Source organism: Sinocyclocheilus grahami, unplaced genomic scaffold, assembly GCF_001515645.1.
Source record: "Sinocyclocheilus grahami isolate Dianchi unplaced genomic scaffold, SAMN03320097.WGS_v1.1 scaffold1058.1, whole genome shotgun sequence".
NCBI classification, from domain to species: domain Eukaryota; kingdom Metazoa; phylum Chordata; class Actinopteri; order Cypriniformes; family Cyprinidae; genus Sinocyclocheilus; species Sinocyclocheilus grahami.
Genome location: NW_015506237.1, coordinates 249,460 through 275,927, shown reverse-complemented (window position 1 = coordinate 275,927; position 26,468 = coordinate 249,460). Strand labels below are relative to the sequence as shown.

Genomic DNA, 26,468 nt, shown 5'->3' with positions numbered 1-26,468 from the left:
CCGGCGGGGAATTTTTTTTTTTTTTTTTTTTTTTTTTGTGGATTAGGCTGTCATTATTACGAGAAAGTTTCTCATTATTACGAAAAGCTAAGTCATTATTACGAGAAAGTTTCTCAATGTAACGAGATACTAAGTCGTAATTTTAAGAAAATTTCTCATTATTATGACTTACAGAATTATAATTTATCAACTGTGGCGGAAACGGGCTTCCATATTATTACGAGAAAGTTTCTCATTATTACGAGAAACTAAGTCATTATTACGAGAAAGTTTCTCAATATAACGAGATGCAAAGTCATAATTTTGAGAAAGTTTCTCATTATGACTTACAGAATTATATTTTTTCTCAACCGTGGCGGAAACGGGCTTCCATACATACCAGATCAGAAAGAATTTTATTTTTAATAAAAATTACGTAAATATTTGAAAAGTGGAAATAAAACGCCTCAACAATACAGTGCGGTGTATGCTTTAGGTAGGTTTTTGTCCCAATAAAGTGGCATTTATCTAATACAATATATATATATATATATATATATATTTGATAATTTACAAGAAAATGCGGCTATTTTAGTGTAAACAGAATTGATCATTATTTGCACTTAGTGTAACTAGAATATATCACTTTTTAATATATCGCCACTTAGTGTAACTACCAAAAATGTCAATAAAGACAGCTCAGTGTTGATTTAGTTCTGTCCAATATGTAAAGTTAATCAATTATGAAATGAGTTCAATTGGGCAATATAGCATTGTTTACTAGTATGAAGCCTTAATAACAAGCCTTTGTAAAAAAAACAGTTAGCTCATTTGTTTCTAAGGTAACAACCTTGACAGCTGTGCTGAATTAATGTTCAGTGTTTGTCATGTGACGGCACTTAAGCATACCACTCTGAAACATTTATTGCTTATTGTATACTGTTTCACACACTATTCTTTAAAAAAAATAGTAGGCAGTATGCACTATGTACTGGGCAGTAAGCAGTAAGCAAGTATGCCATTTCAAACACAGCCAGAGTAGCGAATAAGCTGGCTCTAAGAGCCAATTCTTTGTAGCGAACAAGAAGAGCTGACTCCCATCGGTGAGAGACGAATCTTCAGCCAGAGCCAATTTTGAATAGTTTGTGTATTGGTAAGAAATTTTTTAATTGAGTGTTTTCATAAAAGCCTTATTTTTATGCATTTTTTCGTTACGAAAAAAAAAATACGAAGAAAATACACATGCGGCTAATCACATGGGAGAACAGACTAGGATCATACCATTATGTGAAAGAAGGAATGGGGAAACACGCTTCGAAGATAGCAAGTATAGTGGTACAGGCCAGGTACACAGAGAGAGACAGGGGAGCCGGATTAGTTAAGGTAGGAAGACACTGCATTGTAGCAACATCAGTCCCCTCAGAGAGAGTCTTCTCAAAAACAGGACAAATAATCACAAGAGAGGATGAAATCGCATCAGCACATCCACGCTGAAGTATCTGATATTTCTGAATGCCAACCTGCACTAAAGACTAAAGTGTCTTAATGTTAAGACTTTTGGCTTTATTTATTTGTTTACTGTGGTTCTGTGTTCAATTGTTCAATTAAAGTTTTATTAAAATGTTAAATAATAGTATCTGTGTAAAAAAAATTTTGTAACGAAATTTTTTTTTAATAAAAATAAGGCTTTTATGAAAACACTGAATAAAAAAATTGCTTCCCAATTAACACATAAACCATTCACAACTGCTAAATTGGGCTAAAATAGAAGGATCCGAGTGATACTAAATAAAGAGCCATTTGGGAGCCATAAGAGCCGGCTCTTCTAAGGGAGCCGAGCCAAAAGAGCCGAACTTCCCATCACTAGCACAAAGGGGGTATGCAGTATATGCAGTGCGTTTTGCCAAAAATCATTCTGTGAAAAACGTCTTTAATAAAATGTTATAAATAATCAAAAGCTTAGTTGTTAAAAAATAATGTAATATAAAAAATTTATTTAATGGTTTTTAGCATTTTAATGAGTTCAAAAATGTATAATAAACTGAGTACATATCAACCGCTCACCCTTCGACACATTATTGGTACAGACAGAGTCACATGACCAAAATTAATAGAGGAGTGAAACGCTCTGTCTGGGGCAAATAACAGAAAAGACAAAGGGGAAAAAGAACAATACATTAAAATAAGGACAGCAATATCCAAGTGAACTAACAGAAAATGGTAAGCTCTATAAAGACTCTAAATTCATTCAACAATTAATGTTGTTGCTTAAGATGGCAAAGTGATTAACGTTAATATCAGTTCATTTCTGAGTATCTGAGTAAAAAAAGTCACGCTATGTTTGTGAATGGGCATTTGATTTACATTTGAGAGGAAGTGAGATTATTAACACGTAGGGATGTAACAATTAACCGCGAGCCGGTCGAAAATCGATTCAAATATGTGACGATTCAAATCCGTTGAGATACCAAACAAATCGCGATACAATTGTAGTAGGAGTTTATATGAATATATCTCTGAGGGGAACTGAGTATCTTTAGAAAAGTTTACGCATTATTTTCTTTTCATCTTGACTCTGAACAATACATATTATAGTAGTGTTCATAAGTGCAGCTCTGCTATGTTTACAGCGGTAACCCAGGAAACACTGTATCATTGCTGTTCATAAGTGCCACCTGCTGTCAGAGAGTGAATCTGCGTCTCATTCAGAGCTTCTGCTGTTTGTTCAGATATGTTTTATGTAGTATAGTTTCAAAAAAACTAAAGTCAGACCATTCTGTTTTTGCTTCAAATTTTGAAATTATACAGTCTAATTTAGATTAAAAACTACTCATGCTGCATGTATGCTGCATCTTTGTTTGGATCATGATTAAAATCCAGTGGTTGCGTCTAATTTTAAATGGAAAGAGCACAGACAAAGCCTTAGATTGTTCATATTAAGATATTTATTTTATTTGTGTAACTTACTTGTTTGTTTAAAAATTTCAATTTAGTTCTGTTATATTTCAATTTCACAAAGAACCGTGGAGCAATAACCTAATAAAATGACACCTTTTCATTTACGGTATAATGTCTTCAATCACATTTTGTTAAAAAAAAATAGTGAGAAAATCGAATCGTGACATCAATATCGTGAATAGAATCATGAGTTGAGTGACTCGTTACATCTCTATTAGCAAGGATACAAACAAGCCACCTTTCGCCGAAAATTGCCGTTTTGAATTCGTTTTGAATTCGAATCGTGTGATTTCAAGTAGATCAAGTTTTTTTTTTTTTAAGTTTTTTTAACTCTTGCTACTTAATACTTTGTATAAAACAATGCTGAACTTTGACAAAGAGGTGATTTTTAAATGTTATAATAGTGATTTTATAATATCTAAATACAAATCCGAAATCAAAGCATGTGAAAAGAGCTATATTACGGAGTGGAAATGGTAAAAGAGACAATGAATGAGCCTCTGCTGCCATCTAGTGGTTATAGTGGGAATATCATGACATTCATTTCAATAGTATGTGTATTTATACCACGTGGCAGAAATCTTCCACTTAAGCATGACTAGAAGAATGTAAGGATCTGGAGGCATTGTACGGGACAAGAAGATTACTGATATAATGAGGGGCAAGTCCATGTAAAGTTTATAAACAAAAAAGCAATATTTTAAACTTAAATTAAATTTAACCAGTGGTTAACCAGTGGAGAGAGGCAAGCACAGGAGTAATGTGCTGAAACTTTTTAGTGCCAGTCAATAGCCTGGCTGCTGCGTTTTGAACCATCTGCAAACGATTTACAGGTGAATTAGGCAAACCTAGGTATAAAGAGCTACAATAATCCAATTTTGAGGTGATAAATGCATGCATAACAGTTTCAAGGTCTTTCTTAGAAAGCATCATCTTGATTTTGGCAATAGATCTTAGCTGAACGAAACTGCTTTTAACAATAGCACTAATCTGCTTATCGAAACTCAAATTGGAATAAAAAATGACACCAAGATTTTTGATACAGTCATGAACATTTGAAGAGCTGATTAACTATGTCAGAGGTCAAATCTGGTGGGGCAAAGATAACAATTTCGGTTTTGTCATTGTTTAGCTGTAAGAAGTCTATGTCCATCCAACATTTTATGTCATACAGGCAGTCAAACAGGACAGACACAGAACCATTCTTATGGAACCATTTTATTCTCAGAAGAAAAGGTGAAAAGAAAAAAGAAAAGTGTGTTGTAAACTGCTATGGTAAAATGGGGGGAAGGCGTTCATACCTTTGTCACTTTTTTCACCCTTGATGAGTTTGTATCCTTCCATGCCCAAGTTAGTTAATGGGCTTTCGGTCATTAACTTACAGAAAGTTTTCTGTCGGAGTCAGTGGCGGAGCCAGGATGTTTTTATAGGGTTGGCCAGGGAGGGGCCAGCAACCAGTCTGGGGTGGCCCAGAAACCTACATTATTTTAATATAAAAATGTGTTTGACTATAAAGTACTGGACTGTTTTAGTGCCTAAAACACAAATGAATACAATTCATTTCTACTAAATTGTATTTGAGATATTTGTGAATTAGATCAAGTAATGAATATGACAATTTGTGTATTATATCCCACCTCCAGGTATTTTAACAAAGGGGCTCACTTTATTGCTTAGTCAGCTTGATTCTGGTTCTCAAAACCCCCAAAAGCTTGTTCTCCATCATTGCACACTCTTTGATGAGACATGCAGATAGTCAGACCTGGATTAACACAGTGTAGTGCCCTAGGGTAGAGGTCTTCACGGGTCCACTTGGATCCAAAAAACCGAGGTCCGACCCGAGACCCAAGTGGGTTCGGGTCCAAAACTTCAACGAGTACCTCGGACACGGGTCGGGTTCAGTATTAGCGGCCTCGGGTCTCAGGTAATTTAAAATAAACATGCTTTTTCCAAATGGACCCGATTAGACCCGAATTCTTTTAAACTATCCCGTATGCGTAGGCTACTTTCACTTTCGTGTTAAGTGAGGAACGCACATAGAAAAGAAGCATACGTTTGTAACCTCGCACACAGAAATAATCTTATAGATATGAGATTCATCAGGAAAATCCACTCGATTCAGTATGCTGCCTGTTCATACAGGGCTTTTCTTTTCTGTGTGCAGAAGCCTTTCGCCAGAGATCAGGTTGCAGACAACACTGGCAAATCCATGAATTATTAGGCTATCGATTTATTTTTTATGAAACTATCACGTTTATTTTTCAAATCCACTGGTCACAATTGAAAGGATACAAATAACTTGTTTCCATCAGGCAGGCACTAATATAAAGTAGCCTAATAATAAATTGAATAAACGTTAAATAAATCAAAGTAATGGAGCCAAATCAGTCAGCATTACACCGGGATTTTTCCTGACTGGCTGCAGGCTGCACACAAGTCAAATTACGTTCGGGTTCTAAATTAAATGCAGTCGAGTCGGGTCAGACTCGGGTCTAATTTCATCGGGTCTGTCTCGGGTCGGGTTTTTCTTTTTAAAAAAATTATAATTTATGCATGTCGGGTTCGGGTAAGAAGTGATTCGGGTCGATTTGGGTCGGGTACAGATTTTAGGACCCGAGAAGACCTCTACCCTAGGGTGACCACATTTAAAGTGCCCCCCCATGCTGCCTATCCATTTTGAATGTGGTTCTACAAAACATACACTTACGTTTTTACAGGCACTAAAAAACTTACAATACTGACGTATTTTCAGCATTTAAACATACAAATACTTACGTATTTTCAGCATTTAAACGTACAAAACTGATGTTTTGACGACACCTAAAAGTGAATCTTTATGAATATTGAAAGTGCGGTATTACTTTTATTATTGATGTTGTTTTTAGTTGTCATATCAATGACCTTATGTTTTCAATTGCATTATTAAATTGTTTACTCGCTTACTTAATATGAAATTATGACATTTCATTCTGTTCTGTAATTTCTGCTGCCAGCTCGTTTCCAAGAATAGGCCTACATAATGTTAAACAAGACTTCACTTTAAACCCTTAAAATAAATAACATTTCTGCAATCGTTCAACCTTTACTTGTCATGTAATGTTTACTTTGTTTGCCATGGGCCACAAAAGGCGTTTTCTCCGACATGCTGTGACTGACAATAGAACTATAAAATATACCAAAAACACAACAATTACGAAATGAAACAATTTTATTTGTGCGCTGTAATCCAAATCTTCAGAATCCATATGACTGCGAGGAACAGACCCGAATCCAAGCCTTTATTCGGCGATCTTCATCTCCGTCCCGAGCAGCGAGTCTAGTGACCGTAAGCAGCAAAGAATGCGCTAACTTACTGAATTCTTTACTAATTCAAATGTTGACGCTTCAAACGACACGTTTTACGGAAGGAAAATTAAACACTCATTGCCTCACCTTCACGGAGTGGATTGGGAAAATAATCAGGATATTTTCAGTGATTAACAACATAAATTTTGCTCTGCAACTCACAAACCGCCAGAGAGGACTGCGACTGCAACGCATCGTCATTTAGATTACTTTTGGTACTGCTTTTGACATTTTTGCAATAAATAAATTATTGTAATTGCATTTATCAGTCTGTCATGTTTTTCTTATACTGTACAGAAATAGTTATGTTTAGGTTTAGAGGTAGGAGTGGGATTAGCGACTGTAAAAATATTTTGAATGCTGTTGTTACTAAAATGGTTATTTTCCTGCATATTTCGTTCAATTGCGTTTTATGTCCTTTTATATTCGCTATAAAATGGGTAGGTTTAGGTTTGGGGGTAGGTTAAGGGGTCTAAAAGTCTAAATCACTTATTGATAAAATTATAAAAATGCATTGATATGAATATCTTAATGATATAAAAGATACGTACATATTTTAAGTTTTCAGCTAAAAATACGTAGCGATTTGTATGTTTTAAATGTTGAAATATGTCTAAATTGTAAGTTTTAGCATCAATAAAAACGTACAAAAATTGACATTTTGTGCTTGTAAATGTTAAGTATTACGTATAAACAATGAGATGCAGGCTGGAACTGACCCAATCGCAATTCTTTATATATGCATATATTTTATATTCTCTCTGTATATATTGTATCATTAACTGTTCATGTTGTATCTGCATCTCTTCCAGCAAAATAATATATATACAAAACATGAAAAATATTTTAAAGGTCTAATCATTATCTTAATCACTTGGTGCCCCCTTATTCGCTGGTGCCCCAGAGCACTCGCCCAATTCCGTCTATGGATAATCCGGCCCTGCAGATAGTGATAAAAATGGGTTAATAAAAAATAAAAAAGGATGGAAGTCAAGAGCACATAAATGCCAGAATGTAAAATTAGTTATGTTATGCATTTAAGTGGTTTCATTTTCGTTTATACTTTACAAAATAAAAATAGGCCATGTTTTCTGGTATAAGTGGACTGTGTTCATATTTACTTGGGCATTAAATTACAAACAAAAAAAAAACACAGCTTTCGCCTTATTGTCTAGGCCAGGGGTGGCGAACTCCGGTCTTGGAGAGCCGCAGCCCTGCAGAGATCAGCTCCAACCCTAATTAAAACTCACCTGCCTGTAGCTTTCTAGTAACCCTTCAGACCTTGATTATCTTGTTCAGGTGTGTTTGATAAGTGTTGGAGCAAAACTCTGCTGGCCTGCGGCTCTCCAGGACCGACGTTCGCCACCCCTGGTCTAGGCCTATATTGTATATTGTGATCTCGAATTGCACAATATTTTAGTACATGCATTTGAGAGACGTTTTTTAATGTGATGCTATATATAAATTAATGCACTAATTGCCTTTTTGGTAATTTCATGACTTAACTGATGACAGAACTTCATTGTATGCTCATAGTTTCTTGCACGCATTATTTATGATGAAGCTATATAGAGCGTGCACCTTATATTCGCGTAAAGTTGAAGAGTGTGCGCTGTGAGCACGGTAAAACAGCTGTCAGGACAGGAAAGTTTGTTTTACTGACAAATAGCCTTACAACATCTCACCTGACCGCAGTTCACTGTTGTTCTACTGAAGCTCATTTGGCACATATTCCTTAATTTCCGTGCTCGTTTGACTTGCGGTTGGCGCTGAGGTGAAGTTGAAGTACGCGTCTGAAAAGTCTCCCGTTTGATGTGGTCATAAAGAAATACGGCGGTTCCGCGTCTTAATAAATTAATTTCTTGTCAGAAAAAGGGATAAAACTGCAGTTTTGAGTGGGGTGGCCAAGCTTAGGTCAGTGGTGGCCACAGCCATCCCCTGGCTCCGCCCCTGTTGGGAGTTCATGTTAGGGGCTAGATTACAGGGGGGCGCCAACACTTATCTTGCATACTCCACAGCAAATGTGCAGTCTGACTCAGCCTGACCAAATGACGACCAACTGGCGACGTCCTCACAACATACTGTGTTTGCTGGGACTGTGTTCTGTGTGAACAGCGCACACACAGAGAGCCGTGTCTTGCACTTGAACGGAAAAATACATACAAAAGTATGTCAAAATACCTGTCTTGGCGAGTAACTTTGTTGCTTTAACAATGATTAATCAATATTTAATTTACACAGCGTAGCACAGATGCACCAGTCGACCAGCAATTTTTTGTTTTATTTCAGACTATCTCTGTTCCAAGCTTGCACACAAACTGCATTGCAATCATTTTCCAAAATGTTGTTTGTGTGGAAATGTCTGTAAACGGCCGTTAACAGAGGCCAGAGATGCTGAAGACAGATTCAAAGAGGAGAAGATACTGTAGCAGGCAGAGCAAACTATTCACGATGCACACAATGTTGGAAGAAAATCCTATTGAATTGGGAGTGGGGGGTTATATGAATGTATCTCTGGCCCTGTCCCAAATCGCACCCTCGCGGTCTTCCTCTGAGTCCACACTTTCATGATGTAATGTCGCTTTGACTGTCGGGTAGAAGTCTGCTGTGGAGCTCGCCTCTGTGCGGGCTCGGCAGAAGTGTGTATCAAGGGTGCATAGCGGCTGCAAAGGGGGTGCTCGCGAGCATCCTTCTGAAAGCTAAAATGACAATATGGGACACCCTACGGTCTCGTAGACTTACCGGATTCATGCGCACGGTGGCCAATACAAGCCCGCAAGACCGCAAGTGCATATGAAGTGTGCCATTTGGGACCACTATTTACAGTGGTAACCAAGGAAATGCTGTATTGCTGCTGTTCCAGAAGCGCAACCTGCTGTCAGAGAGTGAATTGGCGTTGTCATTCAGTCCTTCTGCTGTTTTGTTCCAATTTCTTTTTTGTTTCGTCCAGATGTTTTTTTGTTGTATAATTTCACAAAGCTAAAGTCAGACCATTCTGTTTTTGCTTCAGATTTTCAAATTATACAAACTAATTTTAATAAAAAACTTGACGTTACATGTATGTAGCATTCGTGACTAAAATGCAGTGGTTGCCTCTTATTTAAAATGGCTACAGACATTTTCCTTCTTTCTTGTTTCTTGCTTAAATAAATCAATCAATCAATCAATATTTAAAAAATCAATCGGACAATTTGCTTGTAAAAAAAAAAAAGGTAATCAAATCAGCCATGAAAAATCTAAATTGTTGCATCACTGAGTGAAGAATATGCAATGTTATTTAACATGTGATTATTCAGTTTCTGTACCCGAACACCTAGAAACCTAAAGCACTGTTTAATTTGTATCTTTGTTCTATATATTTAATTGTTCTATATCTTGTAATTTGTTCATTTGTTCTTATTTACTGAATGTTCACTTGTCTTTAATGTTTAAACTTTAAATTTTTTAAGCTAGGTTTTTTTTTTTTTTTACTGTGGTATCGAAATTGGAATCGAGAATTGCAAAATGTAATTGGTGTCTAAAATGTTGGTGTCATATAAGCATATTTATTAGAATAAAATATAACCGTTCAAAAAACATTGATAACAGCAACTATTTTTTTTTTATAGCAGGGCCAATGAAAATGTTGCCAGGGCAAGAAAAAATTGGAAGCACGGGCCAGTAGAAAAAATCTTTAGCGTTGAGCCCTGACTAGGGTTGCAGGTATGGTTTAATCCCCTAACACAAGCACTCGTCAACATGGGCATCTGTTGTTTTTGCCATATTCAGTGGTTTGTTGTTGTTCTTTTACGGTCTCCACTGTTTCTAAATTGTGAAGCAACGGCCAGTGTTGCCACCTTGTGAACAAACTAATTAATGGCCGGGAAGCCCGCGTGCACTACTCCAGGACAATAATGCTTCCAGTTCAACAACAGCGGGCACACCAGCAGCATATGCTAACAAATTGCGCAAGAGACTGGCCTGTGCTTATCGTTCTGCAACTGCTTTCCGAGACAAGGCTCAAGACCAACAATGCCTGAACTATGATCGTCATTTGAAATACACTCCATATAACAGTGGTGACTTGGTTTTAGTGGATGATCCTGCCCACCGCCACAACAAACTGTATCCACGTTGGGTGGGCCCATATGAGGTTTTGCAACCAATATGCTCCTTTGGTAGTTCCACCCCTGTTCATTTTGAAGTTCGGGATGTATCTAGACCTCATGCGAAAGCAAAAATCATTCATTACAATTGCATGAAACCGTACATCACTGACCCAAAGAACACCCATACCCTTACCTCACCTTCCTCCCCTGTTCAGCCGACCCCTGTTCATTTTGAAGTTCGGGATGTATCTAGACCTCATGCGAAAGCAAAAATCATTCATTACAATTGCATGAAACCGTACATCACTGACCCAAAGAACACCCATACCCTTACCTCACCTTCCTCCCCTGTTCAGCCGACCACTCTGAACACCTTGTCTGGACTCCTCCCACCCCACATTACACCTGTGCCACCGGGACTCCCCTCACCTCAGGTTCCGTTGGAACCACCACCGTTGCCGCAGTTGCAACCTCACCCACAATTGCAACCACCTGGAACCCTACAACCTTCCTGCCCTATGGAAAATGTGCTCGGACTCTGGACTGTTGATTCCAACACTGAGCACACCTGAAGCTGGACTGTCAACAGGTGTTTCTGAATCACCTGATACTCCAGTGTCTACTCGGAATGTGCTTCCTAGGACGATTGCCTTACCATTTGAAGGATTTTGCACTTTACTGATTTGCTAAATGTTCTCTGTACTTGGTTCCTTTTTTTATGTACAGGGTCAATACATGTAACAATAGGAATGTTAATGTAGAGTTTCTTATATGGCCTATGTGTTTTATGTTGAATTATTGTTAAACATGTTTTTGTAAGGTTTGGCCCTTTTGATACAGATTTTGGGTAATTGTTATTCATGTATACATTTTGTTTTGTGCAATAATTCAATTGCAACTTGTATCGCAATATAATTTTTTTTCAATAACGGTGATATGATTTTTAAACACATTTCCGATATTTCGATATACATTACCAGTGTTTGCCATACATTGATTTATTTGTGGCATTTCACTTCATTGAATAAACAGGAGCACTGCACATTTCAAAATCATAACACGGAGCGGGTGTTTTATATGAATTATCTCTGAAGGGAACCGACTGTCTTCAGAAATGTTTCGATGGCATTTCATTTGATCTGATAAAATAGCGTTCATGAGCAGAGCTGCTTTGATTACAGCCGTTACTGGGAAAACCGCTAGTTTTATCACTCTAAAAAGCGCCTCCTGCAGGCAGAGAATGAGTTTGCATTTTCAAGAAGCTCATCTCCAGCAACATTTCCAGTTTTTGTTGTTGTTCAATTTTTTTGTTTTCTGCAGCAACTCGGACCACTTTTCATACCATTTTTTTCTGGCTGAAGCACATTTGTTTCAATCTATAAGAATAATCAGCAGAATAATCTATAAGAATAATAAATGCAGTCTTGGTGAGCAGAAGAGAATTCTTAAAAAAAAAAAATAATAAAATAAACATTAAAAATCTTACTGTTCAAAAACTTTTGACTGGTCTACACTACTAGTCAAAAGTTTTTGAACAGTACAATTTTTAATGGTTTTTTTTTTTTAAGGATTCTCTTCTGCTCACCAAGACTGCATTTATTTGATCCAAAGTACAACAAAAACAGTACAATTTTGAAATATTTTTACTATTTAAAAGAGTTTTCTATTTGAATATATGTTAAAATATTATTTATTCCTGTGATCATAGCTACATTTTCAGCATCATTTCTCCAGTCTTCAGTGTCACATGATCCTTCAGAAATCATTCTAATATGCTGATTTGCTCAATAATTAAAACAGTTGAGTAAATTTTTTTTTTTCATGTTTCCTTGATGAATAGAAAGATCCAAACATCAGCATTTATCTGAAATAGAAAGCTTTTGTAACATTATACACTATTCCATTCAGTATAATTTTTTATTATTTTTTGGGGGGTAAAAAAATTATAGAAATTTATACTTTTATTTAGCAAGGATGCTTAAAATTGATCAAAAGTGATGATAAAGGCATTTATAATGTTACAAAAGATTTCTATTTCAGATAAATATTGTTCATATCGATATCGGAATTATATCATATCGACCGAAATTAGGGAATATATTGTGATATAAATTTTGTCCATATCGTCCCGCCCTAGTTTTTATACTGTAATAAATTAAATGTCAATTAGCACTGCATTCATATATGTTATTTATTGCCTTGAGATGACTTGAAAAACACACATAAACCATTTATTGTCGCAATTGTGTGTTTAAATATTTTTGCTTTTTATTCAGCTTAGCTACAGTGATAGCTGGATGCATTTGTACATATTAGGGATTTCCTGGCACATCATAAGTTATTACTTCTATGAGTCTGTTTTAGACATTCTGCGTGAGCTGGCCCAGATTAAGAACACATTAGTGATCTGGGGCTATAGCAAACCACAACGTTTTCTAACACAGGAATAATACTTTTTTAATTTTTTTTTTCTCAATCAAATCTCCAACACAGAGCTGCAATGAGTATGCGTATTAAAGATTTCTATATATATGGTCAAAACAACTTTTGAACGTACAGTTCAAACAGTTTTATTATTAGAGATTTATTGCCCTATAAGAGGACAATCATCAGGGCTTGGGCTTCAGCCCACCCAGCCCACATGTCCCCCCATTAATGTTTTGCTGGGGTTAGGGCATTTAATTTAAATAAATAAATTATTTATTAATAAATAAAGGACAGGAAAAAATAATAAAATATAATTTTGAATATACTCCAAATGCATTTAACAACATTAATATTCCATTATATTATAGGCTTTAATTATTGAATTAATATTTTACTTCAATTAAAGCTTATTAGAACTATTAAATTCTCCTTTGTTGTTGCCCTAATGAAAAACTATTGTAATTCTTGAATCAAGAGTTGGTTATCACTTCCAGAGAGCAGCAAAAGCGCCGGGCTAATCTGTCAGCGCTGTGTGAGAGATACTGGTCCAGCCGTTCTCACGCTACGCAGTTTAATCAAGTAACACCGTTTCCCCCTTGTCCCCTGCATATTCTACGCCCATGTTTAAAGCTGAGCGCGTTGAGGCACTAATTAAATGTGCCCGCTTAAGTGTCCACTCTCTCTTATATTAAGCATTTGGTGGTCTGAGACAATTTAGTTAAGCGGTTTAGTTGGTTCGTTATTGCAAAAACAACAATGCATATGAAATACATAGGGCATACTGGTAGAACTCTAACCTTTAAACACAAGCAGGGTACTGAATAGATTTAGAACTGGTGTCAGAGTCAGAGAAAATACGATGTACTGTATATCTACACACACATACAGGTTCTAATAGGGCCCCAGTTGCTATACTGGATGAGCATAGAGGATTGAGTGCCATCTGGTAACGTCCTGCAGAGAGAGAAAGACAGGCACTTACAGACTCTCACATACTCTACCTGTCTGCATCTCGGAGTGTGTACTAGGGCTTTCTCTTCAATTTATTCATTCATCCTGTAGTCAATTTCTTACCCTAACTTTGTGTGTGTGAAAAAGAGGCACTGAGAAAGCAAATTAAGTAGCCATCTCTCTCAGTTTGAGTGTGTGCAGTTTGTCTGTAAGGGGTTAATGAAAGATCAGGTTCCATCTGTTACTGTACTTTACATGTGTGTGCCAGTTTTTGTTTTTGTTTTCATGTCCATTTTTATCCATCTGAGTGAGAGTGTATGTGTGCAGTAGATGGGAGCATCTTTAGTGTGGACAGCTCTCATTAGCCTAAGGCTGACGTAGCTTAAGCAGACCCATTTACTGCCATAGAATTTGTCAGTATTAAAGCCATCTCAGCAAGGAGTCTCACACATACACGTGTCGTGAACATCAGCAGCAACCCCCAATGAGCAGGCGGAACTTAAATATCACTCTTTCCAAACCTCTTTCCACAGACCATTGACATTAGTGTGTATTGTCAGTTTGATTATCTAATTTGCATTAGATTCTATATAACTGATGTCAGTTAATAACAAATAATCTCTCAATTTATTTGTTGAATCTAGAATAAGGTTTGCCTTATTACTTCCAGGAAACTTCAGTTTATCTTTCTATAAGATAATGTCCAGATTGACATCCAACTCAGTCACACGCATCTATCAATCTTTTGCACTTTATCCACTCATTGTACCCACTTAGTAGTTGTTAGTTACTCTTTTCTATCCTTTTGTTAAACTCAAACGCAATAAGGAGAGTGACAGCTTTTAATAATTAAGGGAGTATGCAAATGTGATATTGATTTAATACAACAGTTCAATAAACAAGTACTGCCTGATTTTGCTCTATTTCATCAATGAAAATTGTTCCAAATAATGTAAGAGCTCAGCCACTTTTACATATTAACAGCGTAGATACATTTACATTTTCACGAATCCTTTGGGGTTAAATTCATTCAATTTATGGGTTGATTTTATATAGGCTAAATTAGTTTAAATGTTGCAGCACTTTTAACAGTTGATTACCTATTTTACAGTATAAAGGTTTTATGTTTTGTCTGATTTCTTAGGAGATAGTAAAATTACTGTGACGGCACACACAGTGTGAATGCACATTCAATGTTACATAGTTAATTAAATTGATCCATATAAAAAAGGCAAATTACTTTTATTAGTCTGGAATTCATTTATAATTAAATTAGGTCATTATAAAGGTATTTTTATGGTTTAGGCATTATTTACTGATCAATCAGAATCCTGCTAAAAAGTTATATTCACAAAAGACTGTCTATATTAATATTGTATGCTTTTGCATATTTTTTGTACTGTGCCTACCCAAGCGTACAAGTACACTTAATGTACGAATATACCAATTGACCCTGAACATAAAACCTAAAGTATCCCACCACACAGACTGCCTGAAAAGACACCTCAAAAAAGCGTACTTCTAAAGGTCAGTGAGTAAGAAAATGAGAAAACACCTGTTTTTCTCCTTCTCTCTTGCTTATATTTGAGAATGGGATACAAATTCTTCATCTCTTCTTCCCCTCCTTCATATACAAGGAGAACAACAAAGGAATTATTTTTAAGTAAGTACACTGATTATAAGACATGCCACACATCTGGAAAAGATACAAACATACACAGACTCATGTGGTGAAATCCAATCCATTTTAACAACCTTGTCTTCAACTAACAGTATTACTTCACACATGTTGTTGTCAGCTGTCGCGTCGTACGGTACAGAAACAGCTCAGCCAACCATCCTGGGCTGAGCTAGATTGGCGGCAAATTTGAATCTGCGTCATCGCGCGCACACACACACACACACTACACTAATATGTTGCATTCCAAAAAATATATATAATAATAATAATAATAATAATAATGCTACTTCCAGACAACTCAGATGTGGAATATTTCCCACCACAAACCCGGAAGTAACGTCTGGATTTAGTAACGTTTAAAGTAGGCTGCTTGGTAACATTATTGTTACTATCGATTAGTAGCATTAAAACATTGCAAGTATCTGTAAACATTAAAAGAGCAACGTTCCATAAATTATTTCCGGGTTGAAGTGGGAAATATCCTAAATCCGAGTTGTACCCAATAATGGTTAAAATGAGCATTTATTTGCAAGACAAGGTTAAAAGAGTAGTAAAATAAACAATGCATAATTTACAGTACATGCACTGTATGTACAAATACTATTATTTGACCTTAAAACCTCACTTTAACCCTCACATGATTAACAATCTTCAAAAGGCTAAAAATTCCCCAAAAAAATGTTTCCCTATTTTTACAGGAATAATCTGTAAATATTAAATAACATTTTATGTAAAATTACACATTACTCTGTGAAAATACAGAAAATTTCCTTTTAAAAAACAGAACATTTATGTAATACCGAAATACAAGAAATTATATGTAAATTTAATGTAACTGTAACTTTAAAATACAGAAAATATCTGTAAACAACAGGTATTTCATCGTATAATGAAAAAAGGGAAATTTCTGATCATAAAGTTTCCCGTCGCTACGACGGATTTCCATCAACTGGAAAAAAATAAAGGGAAAAGAAACATGTGGAGCATTGTTGTTGTTCTGCCGGCACACCAAAACTCATCCCCGCCATGGCTGCAGCTTCTCACTGACAACATAACATGCTCTCATCATTCACAGTCGGGTTATTAGCAGAGAACACAGAGCAGGACTTGAATTTCGGCACTGGATTGAGGCTATTAATAACAATTCTTCTGTCATGGTTCACCATTGTGAGGAGCACAGAGCGAGGAACAAGGAGATGCAGAGTCGAATTCAAACATATAGAATTTAATCATATGTAGGGAACCAGGAAAACACACGTAGCAAGGGTAGACATATACAATTCTGGACCAGGGAGAACAGAACGGGTTAGAACTCAAATAGGGCAGATAACGAGAGGCAGACAGGTGAGGAGAATAACTAATAACAATGGGACACCTGGAACTAATATAACTAAATGGGGACAGGAACAGGAAGGACCAAATAAGGGCAAGGAAGGCACATGGAGAGGAAAACACACACAAAACAAGGAGCAGAGTCTGACATTACTCCATGTAATGGCGCCATGGCTAAGCAGGCAGTTCGGGGCGTCATGGCGGAACAGACAGTTCAGAGGGCCATGCCGAATCAGACAGTTCAGGAAGCTATGGTGGTGCAGGCAGACTAGGAAGCCATGGCGGATCCACCTCCGAGGCTGCGGCCCCAGCCCCCGTCCCGGACCCTACGGCTGGAGCCCTACTACCCCCCCGACACTGGAGCGAGCTCTGGGGCTGGAGCCGACACTGGAGCGGGCTCTGGGGCTGGAGCTGACACTGGAGCGAGCACTGGGGCTGGAGCTGACACTGAAGCGAGCTCTGGGGCTCAAGCCGACACTGAAGCGAGCACTCGGGCACGCTCTCGGGCGAGGAAGAGGGCCCCGAGCCAGGGAGAACAGAACGGGCTAGAACTCAAATAAGGCAGATAACGAGGGGCACAGGTGATGAGGATAACTAATAACAATGGGACACCTGGAACTAATAGAAATAAATCGGGACAGGAACAGGAAGGACCAAATAAGGGCAAGGAAGGGACATGGAGAGCAAAGCACACACAAAACAAAGAATAGGTTCAGCACTTATAACGCGATGACGGAACGTATCATTTGCACATGCTTTTGAGTCTTGAGAACTCACTCGCGCGCTCTCATTTTCTGTGCGCCCACAGATCGCGATAAGGAGAGTGACAGCTTTTAATAATTAAGGAGTATGCAAATGTTTTATTGATTTAATACAATACAGTCACTTGCTTCACATCAGCTGTTCAAACAAATCAATTGAATGAATCTAAGTTCATATGGTTGGTAACTTATTTGTCTTATTCTACTTCTTATTATATTGGTTTAAATAGACATTTTAAAAAGCTTATAAACAGAATTTTTTTAATTTGACGGGTGAAAATTATGCCATTGCAAAGGTAAAAATAAAATACACCTGTAGGTCACTTTAAGGAGTCACATGTCACCTCGTATTAGGAAAGCTAATTTTTGATCAGAATTTTTGGATTATTGATCAGAAGGTGCTCCTAAATGTTTTTAATTAGGAGGACAAGCACTCCTAAAAAGAAAAGTGAGCATAGAGCCATGTGTAGCAGTATATTAGATCTGTGCATGAGGTCTTAAACAGACAGCAGCCTAAATAAACATCCAGTGTTATTTTACAGTTGAATAGATTATAGTTAGACCTAATTGAAAACATTTATTGTTATTGTTTTTGTTTGTGCTATTGATTGTCATTAATTTATTTGTTCTTATTTTATTATTTACTATTTACTTGACTTTTTTAGTTAAAATAAATGGAGGGGAGGGGAAGGGAGGGGAGGGGGCATGGTCCATGAGAAATAGTCTTGTCACCACAGCTGGAAAAAATCCTAGAGGAAACACTGCATACACTTAATAAAATTTGAAAAATGCATTTACAAAGGTAAAAAGAAAATGCCCCTGAAATCACTCTGAGTCAAATGTCAGCTTGTATTAGGAAGGCTAATTCTTGATCAGAATTTGTTATTATTGATTAGAAGGTGCTCCTACATTTTTTTAATTAGGAGGACAAGCGCTCCTAATTACAAGAAAAACACTGCTCTTAAACTGGGTGTGTTACAGGTATGGCTGTGGAATGGGGTTTGGCAGAGGAAAAATTTTCAGTCAAAAACTTTTTTTTTCTTTGCTTTAACCCCTGTATTCAAAGAGTTAGAAACTTGAGATAATGTGCTTGTTAATATTTTCTAATAAACGTATTAAACATTAGATCATTTTCAAACAAATCATTATTTCATGTAAGTTCAAATGCTTACAAATGTCATTACACTTTAAATTCCATATGATCAAGGACTTATTGAAAACCTACAAATGATTATAACGGATGTTATAAAATGATTAAAAGCTTGTGTTAATGCACAACACTTCTGCTGCTATTGAGGTGTGATACGGGTAAGGTTAGGGACAGGTTTGGTGGTATGGGTAGGTTTAAGGGTTGGTTAAATGGTCAACAGTGCACAGGGGTCAATTTTATTACTATAAGGGAACACGGTTCAATCTGTTTATATTATATTGCTTTGATAAATGAACAAGTATTTTCTTTTAAAAAATTATTTGTTTTCTCCTGTTTATTTATGATTCAAGGAATATGCTGTTTAATGATATACTGAAGAGTAGTATACTAACATGAGTGATGAGACCAATAAAAACTTTTTTTTTGCACCAGAATTACAATTTGTTATGTCTTTAGCAAGCATTTAGTTAAACTTAACCAGCCACCCTTTACACAAATCTTGTTATATTAGCTAAAAGTCCAAATGCCCATAAAGATACTAAATGATTAGTAATTGGTTATAAACATTTACAAATGATGAATAGTTTCAACTCTAGATTGGCTACTGAAAAAAACATGAACAAATGATTAATACATGATTAAGAGATTTTTCGGGACACTTTTTGCCATTGAGATGACTGCTCATAAAGGTATTAATGATTAGTAAACATTTATAAACATTTGCAAATGATAAATATTTTCCACTTTAGATTGGGTACTGCAAAAACATGAACAAATTAAAGCTGCAAGTAGCGATGAAAGGGCCCTCGCATCTGGGCTCACCGCCACTTGGTGGCTTTAGGAAAACATAATGGTGGGCAATATGCATTTAAAGTGATAAATATAGGAGGAATATGTCAAAGTCATTTATACTGTATGTGCCAAACTTCCTACTGCCAGCTGGTGGCGCTATGACTGTAACTGAATGTTGGCATGTAGATGTCTTCAGACCAGGACTTTTATCAAATCTGTGAAATTTGGTGCAGATTGAACATGGCATGTTTGAGTTAGTGTAAAACATGAAATGTGCTGTTGCCAACAGAGGCACTATAAATTATAACTGAATATTGGCATGTAAATGTTCTCAGGCCAGGACTCTTAACAAAAATGTGAAGTTAGGGACAGATCGGACATTGCATGTTTAAGTTAGTGTAAAACAAGTAATTTCCTGTTGCCAGCAGGTGGCACTATAATTATAACTGAATATTGGCTTTTAGATGTGTTCAGGCCAGGACTCTTATCAAACATGTGAAATTTGAGGCAGATTGGACATTGTATGCATGAGTTACAACAACTTCCTGTTTGATGGCATTAATAACATGTTTTAGCACTTTAGCACGTGTTGCTAGCATGTTTTAGCATGTTTCTAGCACATTGCCAGCCTATTTAACACTTGTTGACACTTTTTAATATGTTCCTTTGATTCCATAACAGTGTTAACCATGACACTTCCTGTTGCCAGCAGGTGGCGCTATGACTGTAACTGAATTTGGGCATGGACATGTGTTCAGGACAGAACACCTATAAAACGTGTGAAGTTTGGGGCAGATTGCTTGCCTTAGTTACAGCAACTTCCTGTTTCATGGCAAAATATCAAACTTTGTCAGGCTGCCAGGGACACGCCCTTTTTACGAAAACTCAAGATCTTCACAATTTAACGTCACAAAGGCCTTAAGATAACCCTCATCAAATTTGAAGATGATCCAATTAAAACTGTAGGAGGAGTTCGTCAAAGTACAAGGCCTGGAAATGGCAAAAACTGCACAAAAATCGTACAGGAAATTCAAAATAATTGACTTCCTGTTGGGTTTTGGATTTTGTACCAAGAAACTTTTTTGTAGATAATGGTGGCCCTAATAATGAATAGATTATTTGTTAAGATGTGTAAATAGAGGTCTACACAATCAAACAAAGACCAACAAATCAAGATCATATGAACTGAATATTTACAGACATTTGTAAGCATTTCAATTTACATTACCTAATGATTAACATATGATTATTTAAAGGGGTCATATGATGCGATTTCAAGTTTTCCTTTCTCTTTGGAGTGTTACAAGCTCTTGATGCATAAAGAAGATCTGTAAAGTTGCAAAGACTAAAGTCTCAAATCCAAAGAGATATTCTTTATACATTTAAGAGTCAACCACACCTAACTAAAACGGCTCGTTCTAACACGCCCCCACATATCTACGTCACTATGTGGAAATATTAGCATAATGCCGCCCAAATGTGCACGCAAAGAAAGAAGGCGTGGTTTCAGGAAGAGCAGTCGTGTTGATGCAGCCATGTCAGGGAGACGCTGTGTTTCAGTGCGAAAGCAAAAGCACTTATTTGGCCTTCCGGAAGTAGATGCAATTAGGAATCATTGGTAAAGATTTATTTACAACAGAACAGCACAACCCAGATGTTCGAATTTGTGCAACGCATTTTATGGACGACAGTTTTTTTTTACCTAGAAGAGTACAAGGCTGGCTGTGCACAAAGGCTATTTCTAAAAAAAAAAACTAAACAAAAGGGTCAATTTCGACTTTGCTATGACAATCTGGAGCTTCTGAATCGTCAGCTGTCTTAACCACGTTTTGTGTACTGCATCATCACTGTGTCTGTCACGCAACTGTTGCCCTTTCGGACTTGAACTGATGGTAAAACTAACAACATTATTAACTAGTCTTGATATTTACTTTGAAAACTGAAGCTGCGATTATGGTAAGGGTCGTTACATTTCCTATGCGTGCTTGTGGTGTTCGGCCAATCACAATGCACTGGGTCAGCTGGCCAATCAGAGCAGACTGCACTTCACGTCAAAGGAGGGGGCTTTGTTGAAAACGACGCGTTTGAGAGAGGCGGGGCATAGAGGACCTACAATAATGTACAGTATTTGAAAAATAATGTGTTTTTTGAACATTAAAGCATGTCAACACATTCTGTTACACCAAATACACAAAAACACAAAATAATGATCTTTAAAATTGCATCATATGATCCCTTTAATGTTTAGTTGTTTAAATGTAAAGTTCATTAGTAAACATTAACAAGAACATTATCTCATATTTCTAGCTATGTTGAATATATATTAACTAATTATCTGTTAAGCATTATAAAATGTTTGCTAATTATTTATAAATGAAAGTTATTATAAAGTGTTACCAATATATTGTTAAAGCTTGAGCTAGTCAGAACAATTAACAAGAAATATAAGAGACACTGAATAGAATAGTACCGTATTATTGGACAAGCCAATAAATACTGTATAACACCTTTAAGTATGTACTACACCAGTGGTTTTCAAACCTCTCCAAGAAGTACCCCCAGCACTGCACATTTTGTATGTCTCCCTATATCCGACACACCCACTTCAGGTCTTGCAGTCTCCACTAATGAGCTGATGAGTTGAATCAGGTGTTTTAGATGAGGGGGACATACAAAATGTGCAGTGCTGGGGGTACTCCAGGACAGGTTTGAGAACCACTGTACTACACATATATGTAACACAGGAGGAAACTGGGGGTAAAAGACAGATACCTGAAGGATAGACTCCACAGTACTTCTGATATTGTCATGGGTTTTGACACCCATGATCTCCCTTGTAGCCAGGACCCAGTTCAACAATTTCCATCCAAGAATATAATGAACTGTAACTGTTATGTAGTCTGTGTTTGTTCTTTCTTTTGCCCAAATGTCAGTTGTCACAGCACATTCTGGGCATTAAAGGAATAGAGTTTGATGTAAATGTTATTTCAGGCTTCACATGATCTTACATGAACAGATAACTATTTGACCATATGCTTTTAATTTAAAATCCCATAAAAGTAGGCTCCAAAATGGCTAAAAAAATAGAGACCAACATTAAACATCACAAAAAGGAAGCAGTGCAGCCAGGCCTACCTGTTGAAGCTTAATAGCATAGTAGCATAACATGTTTCTTTATTTTCTCGTATTCGTCTTCAACGTGGCGAGAAACAGTGCGTGCCTCAGTAGCACATCTTTGACCTCAATGCTGCTTCCATATTTAGCCCCAATATTAATGAGCTCTTTCGCAACTTCAATGAACCCTCATCCTTCAACAATAATGAACTCTCCTAGATCCTGGCTGCAGTGCACATACAAGCCATCACGTCTGTGAATCTCGACTTTACAGTCATTGGCACCTTACGCTTCATAAATGAAGAAATTGCCGGTTGCCTTGAGTGGGCTGCTTGCATGTGTGATGCTGAAGGCCACTCGTGCCTGAGTCGGAATGGTATTTAATAATTTGTCTACATGTCTTGCCGCTGGCGTATGGCGTTTTCACACTGTCTTTCTCAACTCGTAAACATTTTTTGGTTACTTCAGACCGCCCAGAAATGTCGATGAGCACAGCTGAAGTATCATTTTCCAAAAGTAGACGTTTCAGCGTGGCTTTCATGTCTGACTCCATTTTGATTATGATTTCTGCGGTTACAAAGTGCATGGGTAAGTCTTTTTCTTATATTATTGGTGGTTGGCATTGACATAACAACTTGGTAAATTACCGCCAGCAACTGTTGCGGGTGTGGAGCACGTCATTCGCTTAACCAGCCACAACAAAGCAAACAGGAGGAGAGCATAAAGAGACAGGGCAACTAGAATTGAGTTCAAAATTAAAATATAGTTTATTTATATAAAAGGTATATTTGTGAATGAAGTTGGGTATCATAGTGTTATTATGATTCTCGGTCCCGCCCACTCCCACGGACATTTTTTCCCATCCCAATCACGTGATTAATAGTGATTTCGGCTGTGTCTGAAAGCCTAGGCAGCTGACTTGCTGACATGCTGCCTTATCGGGCAATGACTCTGGAGGCAGTGTTTGTGCACGAAGGCAGCTCCGATAAACGCATTCGAACAGGCTTCATAGGTAGCGTAGCGAAAATCTATTTGAATTATAAACAGAGAGTGTCTTTGCAAAAAGCAGTCACATATTTGAAAACTGCAATGCTAATTTCTCGCTAGAAATGCAATCAAATGTTTTTGAAAGTGAAAACTAAACAAATTTATAAAAAACTGTGCTCCAACCGGCTTCTTGGCTGCCATTTTATTTTTGCGAGCTCAATCCTGCTCGACCAATCACATTCCTCTCACGCGCACACGCATAGCACTGTGGGACATTGAAGGCAGCGAAGGATACAACTATGCTGCCTTCAAAAATCGATCAGATGAAGGTATCTCAGGAGACAGGAAGTAAAGCAAACATTGGATTCGGCCTACATCTATCAGCCTACAATGTGATTCCTGTTTGTAATGACACACATTGCACATTTCCTTACCTAGGTAATACACATTTTAGCATACGCATTTTAGCTGTTTTGTTTATCTTCTCGTTCCAGCTTTTTGGGGGGTTATTTTATATGTTATTTGTGCAGCAGCAGTATGTCTTAAATACTCACAGCACCATATCGGCAAATGTATTGGCAGTAGCAACTTCCTGTACTTGCTTGCAGCAGCAGCAATAATGTACAAATACAGCAATAACCAACAGCAGCAGCATAGCAGATCTGTTCCACCAAGACCAAATACATAAACGTTGTCATATCCATTACCATGCTAAAATCTCCCGAAAGTTGTCATGATAGGACTAATTAATAAATAGTTCACAGATGTTCACTTTACATTAAGCTGCACTTTAACTGGTAACTAAAGTGTATAACTCATTGATAAACGGTTCACAGGTCTTTACATTAAGGTTTAACATATTACTAATGTTTATAACTCATGAATAAATGGTTCACAGGAGTTCACTTTACATTAAGGTTCACTTTCACAGGTTAATGATGTTTATAACTCATTAATGTTTCACAGGTGTTCTCTTGACATTAAGGTGCACTTTCACAGGTTACTAACATTTATAACTTATTAATAAATGGTACACAGGTGTTCACAATACATTAAGGTTCACTTCCACAGGTTATTTACATCTATAATTTATGGCTAAATGGTTCACCCTACATTAAGGCTCTCAGGTAACTAGTAACTTCGAATTTTTTCCCCCAAAATAAAGTTTAATAATTTCATCTTGATAAACAAAAGATATCAGTTTTATACATTGCTGTGGATAGGCATCATGGACTTTTGCAGGACATCAATGGGTAAGATACAGAGTACCTTATGGTAAGCAACAAAAAATGACGAGTCATGAGATATCAATGAGAAAACCACAAATTCAACACCCTTCAGTCTTGCTATAATAGTCTATTTGTGGTGCATCGTGTAATAAATAAGGAATCTGTTTTTGAGATAAATAATGAACAAATAGGTTTATTAAGCTTCTATAACAGGGTTCCTCAAATCTTGCCCTGGAGGGCCAATGCGCTGCAGAGTTTAGCTCCAACCCTGACCAAACTCACCTACCTGTGATTTTCTAATTATCCTGAAGACACTGATTAGCATGCTCAGGTGTGTTTGATTAGAGTTAGAGCTAAACTCTGCAGGAAAGTGGATCTCGTGGGCCAGATTTGAGGATCCCTGTTCTATAACATGATTTCAAAAATGGCTCACTTTTTGGCAGGTATTGCGCTAAAATCACTCTTTTTATTCACGGATTTATTACTGCTTATCAATGATTTATACTGCATTTGTAAATGAGTTATTAGTCATTCATGAACATCTTTATAAACCATTTAAAAATGGAACCTTAATTGTAATTGCTACCAAAAAAAAGGTTAAAAATAGCAGATGATATTGTTTCCGGGTTCATTTCTGGATTCACTGGAAATGGAAGATCATGTTGAGGGTGATGCATGTTTGGGATACAATGTTCCACAAAGCTTGCACAAGTTATGATCTGCACATTTGATCAAATGTAGAAGGTCATATAGTATTTCACATAACAATTTACAATAAAACTATTATCTTTTATGTTATTCGTTCAATAATATAATTATTAAAAAATATATTTATTTATATAAATCAAGAATAATCAAAATTGTTGATTATTACTGTTATAAAGTCATGTTGTTCTTTGTTAGTTCATGATACCTAATGCATTGACGAATGTATAGAACCTTATTGTGAAATGTTTAGTAAATATTCATATTGTTTTTCATAGACCATATATCTGAAAGGTAGACTTTATAAAAGCTCTCTCTTTCTCTCTTTGCAGGCCATAGTGAGTGCAAATAAAGATGTCCGATAGTGTTGATATTGAAGAAAAGCCACCTGCCCCCCCTTTAAGAATGAACAGTAGTTCCCGTGACCCTTCCTCAGTACATAGTTCAAAACCACTTCCAATGGCTCCAGAGGAGAAGAACAAGAAAGCCCGTCTCAGGTCCATCTTTCCCGGGGGAGACAAAAGTATGTGCACCCAGTTGCCCTACACAAAATCTGTACACTTTCACATTTTCTGTGCTCAGTCTAGGGAAAATATGTGGAATGTGTTTAAATATGGTAAAATGTGTTTAACAGATCTAAACGTACTGGTATTGTATGGCCTCAGAAGACTTGGAATATACAGTATAGTATAGCTTTTAATGTTTGTAATTTATGGAACTTAAAAGTCTTAGTTCCCAGTCATTATTATTTAATAGTAGAAACAGACTGGGTATTTTGTGAAATTTTTTTTATTTGTGTATGGATTAAAGAAAAACATGGGTTTGAAGGAGGAGTAATTTTTGTTTGTTTGTTTTTGGCTGAACTGTTCCTTTAACTAGCCTCACCAAAAAGATCTCTTTTTAGCCAGTTTTACCAGAAATGTAATGCTGCATATCTATAGGTAGATTTACTAGTTCTTGTTATTCTGG

The 26,468-nt window shown here is 36.8% G+C and overlaps 1 protein-coding gene across 2 annotated transcripts in view; it reads left to right on the top strand.

Annotated features, from left to right (window-relative positions):
- LOC107566210 (serine/threonine-protein kinase PAK 3) overlaps positions 1–26,468 on the top strand; it is a 181,367-nt gene that overhangs the window by 31,246 nt on the left and 123,653 nt on the right. For both annotated transcript variants that reach the window (XM_016251582.1, XM_016251581.1), the window contains exon 2: positions 25,832–26,022. In XM_016251582.1, the coding sequence (XP_016107068.1) occupies positions 25,854–26,022 (169 nt within the window). In that variant the 5' untranslated portion in view covers positions 25,832–25,853. The remainder of the gene's footprint in view (positions 1–25,831; positions 26,023–26,468) is intronic.